The sequence below is a fragment of the Lucilia sericata genome, unplaced genomic scaffold, assembly GCF_015586225.1.
Source record: "Lucilia sericata isolate MDLA Ls3-8-SP2 unplaced genomic scaffold, ASM1558622v1 Contig005230F_arrow, whole genome shotgun sequence".
NCBI classification, from domain to species: domain Eukaryota; kingdom Metazoa; phylum Arthropoda; class Insecta; order Diptera; family Calliphoridae; genus Lucilia; species Lucilia sericata.
The window spans coordinates 7,753-21,327 of record NW_023997480.1 but is presented as its reverse complement, the minus strand read 5'-3'; the positions used below and the strand labels follow the sequence as shown (position 1 = coordinate 21,327).

Genomic DNA, 13,575 nt, shown 5'->3' with positions numbered 1-13,575 from the left:
TATAATTTGTGGCATAATGAATTTTTACAAAAATTGGATAGATCGGTATATTTATTGGTACAGGTTTAAAAATGCGGTAATTTAAGGCCCCGATATGGTTGCAAATAACTTTTATAGTTTTCATGTTATAACAGTCGTTTATACATCTTTTTATTGCATTTTAGTTGCCATTTGTTTTGGTATACAATCTATTGCATAATGTATTTTTAGAAGATGGCCAATTGGATAGATCGATAGAATTATTTTCCCAGGTTTAAAAAGGCGGTAATTTGAGGTTCCGATATGGTGTGAATTACTTTGACAGTTTTCATGCTATGACAGTCATTTATGCATCAGTTTAGAGCATTATGATTGCACTTTAATTTGGTATATCATTTGTGGCATAATGTGTTCGTCTAAAAAATGGTCAATTTGATGGATCGGTAGAATTATTGTTCTATGTTTAAAAACGCGGTAATTTGAGGTTCCGATATGGTTGCAAATAACTTTGACAGTTTTCATGCTAGGGCATTAGTTTACGCATCATTTTAAAGCATTACAGTTGCACTTTATTTTGGTGTATAATTTGTGGCATAATGAATTTTTACAAAAATTGGATAGATCGGTATATTTATTGGTACAGGTTCAAAAATGCGGTAATTTAAGGCTCCGATATGGTTGCAAATACCTTTTATAGTTTTCATGTTATAACAGTCGTTTATATATCTTTTTATTGCATTATAGTTGCCATTTGCTTTGGTATATAACTTATTCCATAATGTATTTTTGGAAAATGGCCAATTGGATAGATCGGTAGAATTATTTTCACAGCTTTAAAAACGCGGTAGTTTGAGGTTCCGATATGGCTGCAAATAACATTGACAGTTTTCACGCTATGACAGTCATTTATGCATCATTTTAAAGCATTATGATTGCACTTTAATATCGTATATCATTTGTAGCATAATGTGTATTTTTAAAAATTGGTCAATTTGATAGATCGGTAGAATTATTGTTCTATGTTTAATAAACGCGGTAATCTGAGGTTCCGATATGGTTGCAATTAACTTTGGCAGTTTTCGTGCTAGGACAGTCGTTTATGCACCATTTTAAAGCATTAAAATTGCCATTTGTTTTGGTATATAATTTATTGCATAATGTATTTTTAGAAAATGGCCAATTGGATAGATCGGTAGAATTATTTTCCCAGGTTTAAAAAGGCGGTAATTTGAGGTTCCGATATGGTTGTGAATAACTTTGACAGTTTTCATGCTATGACAGTCATTTATGCATCATTTTAAAGCATTATGATTGCACTTTAATTTGGTATATCATTTGTGGCACAATGTGTTCGTCTAAAAAATGGTCAATTTGAAGGATCGGTAGAATTATTGTTCTATGTTTAAAAACGCGGTAATTTGAGGTTCCGATATGGTTGCAAATAACTTTGACAGTTTTCATGCTAGGGCAATAGTTTATGCATCATTTTAAAGCATTACAGTTGCACTTTATTTTGGTGTATAATTTGTGGCATAATGAAATTTTACAAAAATTGGATAGATCGGTATATTTATTGGTACAGGTTCAAAAATGCGGTAATTTAAGGCTCCGATATGGTTGCAAATAACTTTTATAGTTTTCATGTTATAACAGTCGTTTATATATCTTTTTATTGCATTATAGTTGCCATTTGCTTTGGTATATAACTTATTCCATAATGTATTTTTGGAAAATGGCCAATTGGATAGATCGGTAGAATTATTTTCACAGCTTTAAAAACGCGGTAGTTTGAGGTTCCGATATGGCTGCAAATAACATTGACAGTTTTCACGCTATGACAGTCATTTATGCATCATTTTAAAGCATTATGATTGCACTTTAATATGGTATATCATTTGTAGCATAATGTGTATTTTTACAAATTGGTCAATTTGATAGATCGGTAGAATTATTGTTCTATGTTTAATAAAAGCAGTAATCTGAGGTTCCGATATGGTTGCAATTAACTTTGGCAGTTTTCGTGCTAGGACAGTCGTTTATGCACCATTTTAAAGCATTAAAATTGCCATTTGTTTTGGTATATAATTTATTGCATAATGTATTTTTAGAAAATGGCCAATTGGATAGATCGGTAGAATTATTTTCCCAGGTTTAAAAAGGCGGTAATTTGAGGTTCCGATATGGTTGTGAATAACTTTGACAGTTTTCATGCTATGACAGTCATTTATGCATCATTTTAAAGCATTATGATTGCACTTTAATTTGGTATATCATTTGTGGCACAATGTGTTCGTCTAAAAAATGGTCAATTTGAAGGATCGGTAGAATTATTGTTCTATGTTTAAAAACGCGGTAATTTGAGGTTCCGATATGGTTGCAAATAACTTTGACAGTTTTCATGCTAGGGCAATAGTTTATGCATCATTTTAAAGCATTACAGTTGCACTTTATTTTGGTGTATAATTTGTGGCATAATGAATTTTTACAAAAGTTGGATAGATCGGTATATTTATTGGTACAGGTTTAAAAATGCGGTAATTCAAGGCTCCGATATGGTTGCAAATAACTTTTATAGTTTTCATGTTATAACAGTCGTTTATATATCTTTTTATTGCATTATAGTTGCCATTTGTTTTGGTATATAATTTATTGCATAATATATTTTTAGAAAATGGCCAATTGGATAGATCGGTAGAATTATTTTCACAGCTTTAAAAAGGCGGTAATTTGAGGTTCCGATATGGTTGCAAATAACATTGACAGTTTTCATGCTATGACAGTCATTTATGCTTCATTTTAAAGCATTATGATTGCACTTTAATATGGTATATAATTTGTAGCATAATGTGTGTTTTTACTAATTGGTGAATTTGATAGATCGGTAGAATTATTGTTCTATGTTTAATAAACGCGGTAATCTGAGGTTCCGATATGGCTGCAATTAACTTTGGCAGTTTTCGTGCTAGGACAGTCGTTTATGCACCATTTTAAAGCATTAAAATTGCCATTTGCTTTGGTATATAATTTATTGCATAATGTATTTTTGGAAAACGGCCAATTGGATAAATCGGTAGAATTATTTTCCCAGGTTTAAAAACGCGGTAATTTGAGGTTCCGATATGGTTGTGAATAACTTTGACAGTTTTCATGCTATGACAGTCATTTATGCATCATTTTAAAGCATTACAGTTGCACTTTGTTTTTGTGTATAATTTGTGGCATAATGAATTTTTACAAAAATTGGATAGATCGGTATATTTATTGGTACAGGTTTAAAAATGCGGTAATTTAAGGCCCCGATATGGTTGCAAATAACTTTTATAGTTTTCATGTTATAACAGTCGTTTATACATCTTTTTATTGCATTTTAGTTGCCATTTGTTTTGGTATACAATCTATTGCATAATGTATTTTTAGAAGATGGCCAATTGGATAGATCGATAGAATTATTTTCCCAGGTTTAAAAAGGCGGTAATTTGAGGTTCCGATATGGTTGTGAATTACTTTGACAGTTTTCATGCTATGACAGTCATTTATGCATCAGTTTAGAGCATTATGATTGCACTTTAATTTGGTATATCATTTGTGGCATAATGTGTTCGTCTAAAAAATGGTCAATTTGATGGATCGGTAGAATTATTGTTCTATGTTTAAAAACGCGGTAATTTGAGGTTCCGATATGGTTGCAAATAACTTTGACAGTTTTCATGCTAGGGCATTAGTTTACGCATCATTTTAAAGCATTACAGTTGCACTTTATTTTGGTGTATAATTTGTGGCATAATGAATTTTTACAAAAATTGGATAGATCGGTATATTTATTGGTACAGGTTCAAAAATGCGGTAATTTAAGGCTCCGATATGGTTGCAAATACCTTTTATAGTTTTCATGTTATAACAGTCGTTTATATATCTTTTTATTGCATTATAGTTGCCATTTGCTTTGGCATATAACTTATTCCATAATGTATTTTTGGAAAATGGCCAATTGGATAGATCGGTAGAATTATTTTCACAGCTTTAAAAACGCGGTAGTTTGAGGTTCCGATATGGCTGCAAATAACATTGACAGTTTTCACGCTATGACAGTCATTTATGCATCATTTTAAAGCATTATGATTGCACTTTAATATCGTATATCATTTGTAGCATAATGTGTATTTTTAAAAATTGGTCAATTTGATAGATCGGTAGAATTATTGTTCTATGTTTAATAAACGCAGTAATCTGAGGTTCCGATATGGTTGCAATTAACTTTGGCAGTTTTCGTGCTAGGACAGTCGTTTATGCACCATTTTAAAGCATTAAAATTGCCATTTGTTTTGGTATATAATTTATTGCATAATGTATTTTTAGAAAATGGCCAATTGGATAGATCGGTAGAATTATTTTCCCAGGTTTAAAAAGGCGGTAATTTGAGGTTCCGATATGGTTGTGAATAACTTTGACAGTTTTCATGCTATGACAGTCATTTATGCATCATTTTAAAGCATTATGATTGCACTTTAATTTGGTATATCATTTGTGGCACAATGTGTTCGTCTAAAAAATGGTCAATTTGAAGGATCGGTAGAATTATTGTTCTATGTTTAAAAACGCGGTAATTTGAGGTTCCGATATGGTTGCAAATAACTTTGACAGTTCTCATGCTAGGGCAATAGTTTATGCATCATTTTAAAGCATTACAGTTGCACTTTATTTTGGTGTATAATTTGTGGCATAATGAAATTTTACAAAAATTGGATAGATCGGTATATTTATTGGTACAGGTTCAAAAATGCGGTAATTTAAGGCTCCGATATGGTTGCAAATAACTTTTATAGTTTTCATGTTATAAAAGTCGTTTATATATCTTTTTATTGCATTATAGTTGCCATTTGCTTTCGTATATAACTTATTCCATAATGTATTTTTGGAAAATGGCCAATTGGATAGATCGGTAGAATTATTTTCACAGCTTTAAAAACGCGGTAGTTTGAGGTTCCGATATGGCTGCAAATAACATTGACAGTTTTCACGCTATGACAGTCATTTATGCATCATTTTAAAGCATTATGATTGCACTTTAATATGGTATATCATTTGTAGCATAATGTGTATTTTTACAAATTGGTCAATTTGATAGATCGGTAGAATTATTGTTCTATGTTTAATAAAAGCAGTAATCTGAGGTTCCGATATGGTTGCAATTAACTTTGGCAGTTTTCGTGCTAGGACAGTCGTTTATGCACCATTTTAAAGCATTAAAATTGCCATTTGTTTTGGTATATAATTTATTGCATAATGTATTTTTAGAAAATGGCCAATTGGATAGATCGGTAGAATTATTTTCCCAGGTTTAAAAAGGCGGTAATTTGAGGTTCCGATATGGTTGTGAATAACTTTGACAGTTTTCATGCTATGACAGTCATTTATGCATCATTTTAAAGCATTATGATTGCACTTTAATTTGGTATATCATTTGTGGCACAATGTGTTCGTCTAAAAAATGGTCAATTTGAAGGATCGGTAGAATTATTGTTCTATGTTTAAAAACGCGGTAATTTGAGGTTCCGATATGGTTGCAAATAACTTTGACAGTTTTCATGCTAGGGCAATAGTTTATGCATCATTTTAAAGCATTACAGTTGCACTTTATTTTGGTGTATAATTTGTGGCATAATGAATTTTTACAAAAGTTGGATAGATCGGTATATTTATTGGTACAGGTTTAAAAATGCGGTAATTCAAGGCTCCGATATGGTTGCAAATAACTTTTATAGTTTTCATGTTATAACAGTCGTTTATATATCTTTTTATTGCATTATAGTTGCCATTTGTTTTGGTATATAATTTATTGCATAATATATTTTTAGAAAATGGCCAATTGGATAGATCGGTAGAATTATTTTCACAGCTTTAAAAAGGCGGTAATTTGAGGTTCCGATATGGTTGCAAATAACATTGACAGTTTTCATGCTATGACAGTCATTTATGCTTCATTTTAAAGCATTATGATTGCACTTTAATATGGTATATAATTTGTAGCATAATGTGTGTTTTTACTAATTGGTGAATTTGATAGATCGGTAGAATTATTGTTCTATGTTTAATAAACGCGGTAATCTGAGGTTCCGATATGGCTGCAATTAACTTTGGCAGTTTTCGTGCTAGGACAGTCGTTTATGCACCATTTTAAAGCATTAAAATTGCCATTTGCTTTGGTATATAATTTATTGCATAATGTATTTTTGGAAAACGGCCAATTGGATAAATCGGTAGAATTATTTTCCCAGGTTTAAAAACGCGGTAATTTGAGGTTCCGATATGGTTGTGAATAACTTTGACAGTTTTCATGCTATGACAGTCATTTATGCATCATTTTAAAGCATTACAGTTGCACTTTGTTTTTGTGTATAATTTGTGGCATAATGAATTTTTACAAAAATTGGATAGATCGGTATATTTATTGGTACAGGTTTAAAAATGCGGTAATTTAAGGCCCCGATATGGTTGCAAATAACTTTTATAGTTTTCATGTTATAACAGTCGTTTATACATCTTTTTATTGCATTTTAGTTGCCATTTGTTTTGGTATACAATCTATTGCATAATGTATTTTTAGAAGATGGCCAATTGGATAGATCGATAGAATTATTTTCCCAGGTTTAAAAAGGCGGTAATTTGAGGTTCCGATATGGTTGTGAATTACTTTGACAGTTTTCATGCTATGACAGTCATTTATGCATCAGTTTAGAGCATTATGATTGCACTTTAATTTGGTATATCATTTGTGGCATAATGTGTTCGTCTAAAAAATGGTCAATTTGATGGATCGGTAGAATTATTGTTCTATGTTTAAAAACGCGGTAATTTGAGGTTCCGATATGGTTGCAAATAACTTTGACAGTTTTCATGCTAGGGCATTAGTTTACGCATCATTTTAAAGCATTACAGTTGCACTTTATTTTGGTGTATAATTTGTGGCATAATGAATTTTTACAAAAATTGGATAGATCGGTATATTTATTGGTACAGGTTCAAAAATGCGGTAATTTAAGGCTCCGATATGGTTGCAAATACCTTTTATAGTTTTCATGTTATAACAGTCGTTTATATATCTTTTTATTGCATTATAGTTGCCATTTGCTTTGGCATATAACTTATTCCATAATGTATTTTTGGAAAATGGCCAATTGGATAGATCGGTAGAATTATTTTCACAGCTTTAAAAACGCGGTAGTTTGAGGTTCCGATATGGCTGCAAATAACATTGACAGTTTTCACGCTATGACAGTCATTTATGCATCATTTTAAAGCATTATGATTGCACTTTAATATCGTATATCATTTGTAGCATAATGTGTATTTTTAAAAATTGGTCAATTTGATAGATCGGTAGAATTATTGTTCTATGTTTAATAAACGCAGTAATCTGAGGTTCCGATATGGTTGCAATTAACTTTGGCAGTTTTCGTGCTAGGACAGTCGTTTATGCACCATTTTAAAGCATTAAAATTGCCATTTGTTTTGGTATATAATTTATTGCATAATGTATTTTTAGAAAATGGCCAATTGGATAGATCGGTAGAATTATTTTCCCAGGTTTAAAAAGGCGGTAATTTGAGGTTCCGATATGGTTGTGAATAACTTTGACAGTTTTCATGCTATGACAGTCATTTATGCATCATTTTAAAGCATTATGATTGCACTTTAATTTGGTATATCATTTGTGGCACAATGTGTTCGTCTAAAAAATGGTCAATTTGAAGGATCGGTAGAATTATTGTTCTATGTTTAAAAACGCGGTAATTTGAGGTTCCGATATGGTTGCAAATAACTTTGACAGTTCTCATGCTAGGGCAATAGTTTATGCATCATTTTAAAGCATTACAGTTGCACTTTATTTTGGTGTATAATTTGTGGCATAATGAAATTTTACAAAAATTGGATAGATCGGTATATTTATTGGTACAGGTTCAAAAATGCGGTAATTTAAGGCTCCGATATGGTTGCAAATAACTTTTATAGTTTTCATGTTATAAAAGTCGTTTATATATCTTTTTATTGCATTATAGTTGCCATTTGCTTTCGTATATAACTTATTCCATAATGTATTTTTGGAAAATGGCCAATTGGATAGATCGGTAGAATTATTTTCACAGCTTTAAAAACGCGGTAGTTTGAGGTTCCGATATGGCTGCAAATAACATTGACAGTTTTCACGCTATGACAGTCATTTATGCATCATTTTAAAGCATTATGATTGCACTTTAATATGGTATATCATTTGTAGCATAATGTGTATTTTTACAAATTGGTCAATTTGATAGATCGGTAGAATTATTGTTCTATGTTTAATAAAAGCAGTAATCTGAGGTTCCGATATGGTTGCAATTAACTTTGGCAGTTTTCGTGCTAGGACAGTCGTTTATGCACCATTTTAAAGCATTAAAATTGCCATTTGTTTTGGTATATAATTTATTGCATAATGTATTTTTAGAAAATGGCCAATTGGATAGATCGGTAGAATTATTTTCCCAGGTTTAAAAAGGCGGTTGGAGAGGACTTAGCTTTTTTGAGTCCACAAATTGACGACGAGAACTATATCTCACATACAAAAATAAACGAATTTTTATTTTTTTTGTTTTTAACAATACAATATATTTTTTATACAAATTTATAATTTAATGGACTGTTTTCCAACTTAACGCTTTGATGTTTTCTAGCCAACTCTCTCCCTTTTTTTTTTTTATTGAACAAAATTCTACCTAACAAAAGGGCAGAAAAATAACTGTTTGTCAAAACTACATATGAATTTAATAAATAATTGTTGTTTGTCGCAATCGAAAATTACAACAAACACACAAAGTAAGATTACATTATGATAAACCATACACATCATAATAACATTTAGTTTTGTTGGTAGCACAAAATATGCATTTTGACAAACAATTAAATCCCTGTAGAAAATTTTACTTTAAGTAATATAAATTCTTAACATTCTGCCCCCCCTTGAAAGTTTGACTTTCAAAATTAATTACTACTGTTCAAGAGGGAGTTTACATAATTTTGTAATTGCTCTTTTGAATACGCCATCCTTTGATTTAACAGTTGCTACCCGTACAAAACCATCATCGCCTGGGTTAACTGCTATCACTCGAGCAAGTGGCCACTTTAGAGGAGGAATATTGTCATCTTTTAGTAATACTAAATCATTGATTTCAATGTTTGGTGATGCTGTATTCCATTTTAATTTCTGTTGCAGACAATTCAAATATTCCTTTCGCCAACGCTCCCAAAAGTGCTGTTGTATCCACTGAATTAGTTTATAGCTTTTCAATGATGATGGGTTAACGGTACACAAATTTGGTTCTGGCAATGATGTCAATGGACGCCCAATTAAGAAATGTGCCGGAGTTAAGGGTCGTAAATCATTTGGATCACTTGAAAGTGGCGTTAATGGTCGGCTATTTAATATGGCTTCAGTTTGGCAAACTACTGTGTTTAGTTCATCGTATGTTAATATATGTTTCCCTATGGCACGTCGTAAATAATGCTTGGCTTGCTTGACCCCGCTCTCCCATAAACCCCCAAAGTGAGGTGAACGGGGTGGGATAAAGTTCCAGGTAATTCCTTCACTCAGACAGGCTTCACGTACAACTTCGATGTGCTCTTCTGACAAAAAATCTGATAGCATAGCTTTTAATTCTTTGTTTGCTCCAATAAAATTCGTGGCATTGTCAGAATATATTGTTGCACATCTACCTCTTCTAGAAATAAATCTTCTCAGGGCAGCGATGAATGCAATTGTTGTTAGGTCTGGTACCAATTCCATGTGGATAGCCTTTGTTGAAAAACATATAAATAACGAAATGTATCCTTTGATAGGAGACCGACCACGAACCCTTTGAGTGATTTGGAAAGGCCCACAATAATCAACCCCACTGACTTGAAATGGAAATGATGCTTGTACACGATCTGCTGGTAGTGCTGCCATAACTTGTTCTTGTAATTTTGGTCGATATCTGAAGCAAAATACACATGAATGTATGATTTTCTTTATAGTATTCCTACCATTAATGATCCAGAATTGTTCCCTCAATGTGTTATGAAGTGAGAGTACTCCAGCATGGAAATATTTTCTGTGATAATGTGTTATTAAGGTTTTAACAAATGGATGTTTGTTGGGTAATAATACAGGATGTTTTGCAGAAAATGAAAGTGATGAATTTTTTAATCTTCCTCCAACACGAATTAAACCATCCTTTAAAAATGGTGACAACTGAATAATTTTGTGATTTTTAAGTGATTTACCTTCATTAAGCTGCTTATATTCATTTGCAAAGTGTGACCTTTGCACAATTCCACAACATGTTAACAGGGCATTGAATATTTCTTCTGTTGTTATTGGAAAGGACATCTTTTTTGATGTATTGGAAAATGTTATAAAGCGTTTAACATACACCATCATTCGCAATAATTTTTCGAAAGAGTTTATAAATTTGTGGTCTTCCAAAAAATCTTCATATATTGTGCATGTGCCACAATTTTTTGCAATTAAAGACGTTTGTCTTTGCTCAACAAAATCTTGGACTGATAAAGGAGGTTGTCGGGGCCAATTTGACTCAGCTTCTCTTAAAAATGATGGCCCTTGGAACCAAAAGTCATTCTCTGTGATACATTTAACTGTAGAGCCTCTAGAAAGTAAGTCCGCAGGATTTTGTTCCGAGGGAACATGTTTCCACACAACGTCTTTGGACAATTCTTGAATTTTAGTTATTCTATTTGCCACGAATGTAGGGCGACTATATGACTCTCCTGCTATCCATGCTAAAGTAATAGTTGAGTCTGACCAGCAAAATGTTTTACAAGGATGCTTAGGGAAGTAATTCCTTACTGCATCTAACAATTTAACGCTCAATAATGCAGCACAGAGTTCTAGCCTGGGGAGAGAAACTTCCTTCACTGGTGCTACTCGTGATTTGGCGCAGACTAATGATGATACCATACCATCTTCACATTTGGATACAACATAAATACAAGCTCCATAAGCCTTTTTACTAGCATCTGCGAATGCATGTATATTAGTAAATGAATTAAAAGACACAAACCTGGGAATTTTAATGTTGTTTAAACATTTAAGTTGCGCACGGATTTGCTCCCATTCAGTAAAAATATCTAGAGGTACACTTTCGTCCCAATGAAGTTTTAGCTTCCATAAGCTCTGCAACAAAATCTTAGCTTTCACGATAATTGGATTAATTAGACCTAGGGGGTCAAAAAACGCGGCTGTATGAGCAAGTATAGATCTTTTTGTAGATTTTAAGGTGCTATCTTGTGGAGTGTATGAGAAACTAAAAAAATCTTCCTTTGGTGACCATTTAAGTCCTAGTGTTTTTATATAATCCATGTTGTCGAGTTGTACAATTTCTTCCCTTTCAGCATTAGGGATATCTAATAATATGTTTGAAGAATTTGATGCAAATTTGCGCAGTGGAAAACCACCACTCTTTAACAATCCCACAACCTGCCGTTTAATTTCGATAACTTCGTCTTCACTTTTTCCACCCGTCATTAAATTGTCGACGTAAAAGTCACTAAGAGTTACTTTGGCTCCAAGTGGAAATGTATCGGACATTTCACTAGCTAATTGCTGGAGACATTTTACTGCCAAATAAGGTGCACTGCTTGTTCCGTATGTCAAAGTTTGTAGTTTATATGCTATGAGGGGTGACGATGGGTTTGATCGCCATAAAATACACTGCCATTGCATATCATCATTATGGACTAGCACCTGCCGGTACATTTTGGCGATGTCGGCAACAAGCACGTATTTGTGATATCTAAACCGACTCAACATTGTAAAAATATCATCTTGCAAAGTTGGTCCTACACATAGGATGTCATTAAGTGATTTTCCGCTTGTTGTGCAACAGGACGCATCAAACACTACCCTTAAACGTGTAGTGGAACTATCAGGTTTAGTAATACAGTGGTGCGGTATAAAATATTTCACATCTTGTAATGAAGATGCCGGTTGCATATGTTTCAAATATAGATACTCGTCCATGAATTTGTTGTAGTCTTTGTAAATATTGCTGTCACGTAAAAACTTAGATTCCAAATAGGAGAACCTTATATAAGCCGTATGAAATGACTCGCCAAGTATTGATGGATCTGCTTTAAAGGGTAAACGTACAATAAATTTATTCGTTTTTGGGCACCTTTTTGTAGTTTCATAAAAGAATTTTTCACACTGTAATTCTTCATGAGACAGTATATTTTTGTTTCTTACCAGCAATTCATCTATTGTCCAAAATTTTTCTAGTAAATTTTCTAATAATGGTTCACTTGAAATTGTAATAAATGCCTTATAATTTACATTTATTGTATCACAATTTAATTTAAAATAATCAGCTGATGTCGTCTGTAAACAATTGTTTTTTGCTTTTGGTGTCGTTGTATTACTAAGAGACAACGTCAGGCTGTTTAATGTTGATGAACAAATGTCATTTTTTGAGCAATTAGGCGAATTAGATGATATTGAAAAAAGAGCTTTTTTATTTGCCGTAATGGATAATGTAGATGACATCTTGTTTGAAGATGGTTGCGGCGAATTGAATGTAACAGCTGATCCCGTAACAACCCATCCTAGCATAGTTTTTATAAAATTTGGTTGTTTATCTATCTTTATTCTACCAACCATTAGTAAATCCCAAAAGAATTCAGCACCAATAAGTAGATCTACTGCGCCTGGAAAATTAAATTGTTTATTAGCTAATTTTATATTGGATGGAATATGCCAATTGGAAATGTCAATGTACTGCTGGGGATGTCTTGATGATATGCAGGGGATAACGACGACGTCGATTGGAGCAATAAATTCATTGGTCGTTGATTTTATTTTAATGGAACACATGTAATATGCTGACACAGATTTATTACCCAGACCAGAGATTTCCACATTCACTTTTTTGCCTGGAAGCTTTAAAAATTGTGCGACTCGTTTTGTGATGAAATTTAATTGCGAACAGGAATCTAATAAAGCTCGTGCCACTATAGACACGCCAGTTTCATTACATAATTCCACCATAGCTGTGGCCAAAATTACTTCACTTTTTTCCTTTACAACCTGTAGTGTTGTTGTTTGTGTTGGTTGGTTGGTCTGATTTTCATTGCTTCCAGATGGCGTAGAACAAATCTGGCTACTAGATTCATCACTAATTGATAACGATTTGTTAATTATTGAGGAGTTTGGTTCAGCTCTATGCAGAAGTGAATGATGTATATCCTTACAATATCGGCAGCGATTTGGTGATGGGCAAGATGCGGCAATGTGGTTGTACCCAAGACAATTTAAACAAAGTTTGTTACGCTTTACAATAGCAAAACGATCTTTTACATTCATTTTTACAAATTTTGTGCAATGACATGCGTTGTGTGATGGTGATAAATTACAAATTCTACACGTTGATTGTTGATTTGATGCAATTAAAAAAGATCCTCGATTTTTTTGAACTAATGAACGGTTTGTTTGTGTGAATGTTCTTGAGTATGATGTATTACTGTTGATAATGTTCAAGGCCTTACAACGCCTTTCCAGAAAATTAGAAA

At 32.7% G+C, this 13,575-nt stretch overlaps 1 protein-coding gene across 1 annotated transcript; it reads right to left on the bottom strand.

Annotated features, from left to right (window-relative positions):
• Positions 1-9,052: 9,052 nt before the first annotated feature.
• Positions 9,053-12,278, bottom strand: LOC119615458 (the record flags this gene model as incomplete). The annotated part of the gene is made up of 4 exons (XM_037971463.1): positions 12,257-12,278; positions 10,425-12,141; positions 9,866-9,986; positions 9,053-9,805 (listed from the first exon to the last, which is right to left on the bottom strand). Coding segments are annotated over exons 2-4 (2,481 nt in total), but the record flags the coding sequence as incomplete, so codon positions are not given.
• Positions 12,279-13,575: the final 1,297 nt, after the last annotated feature.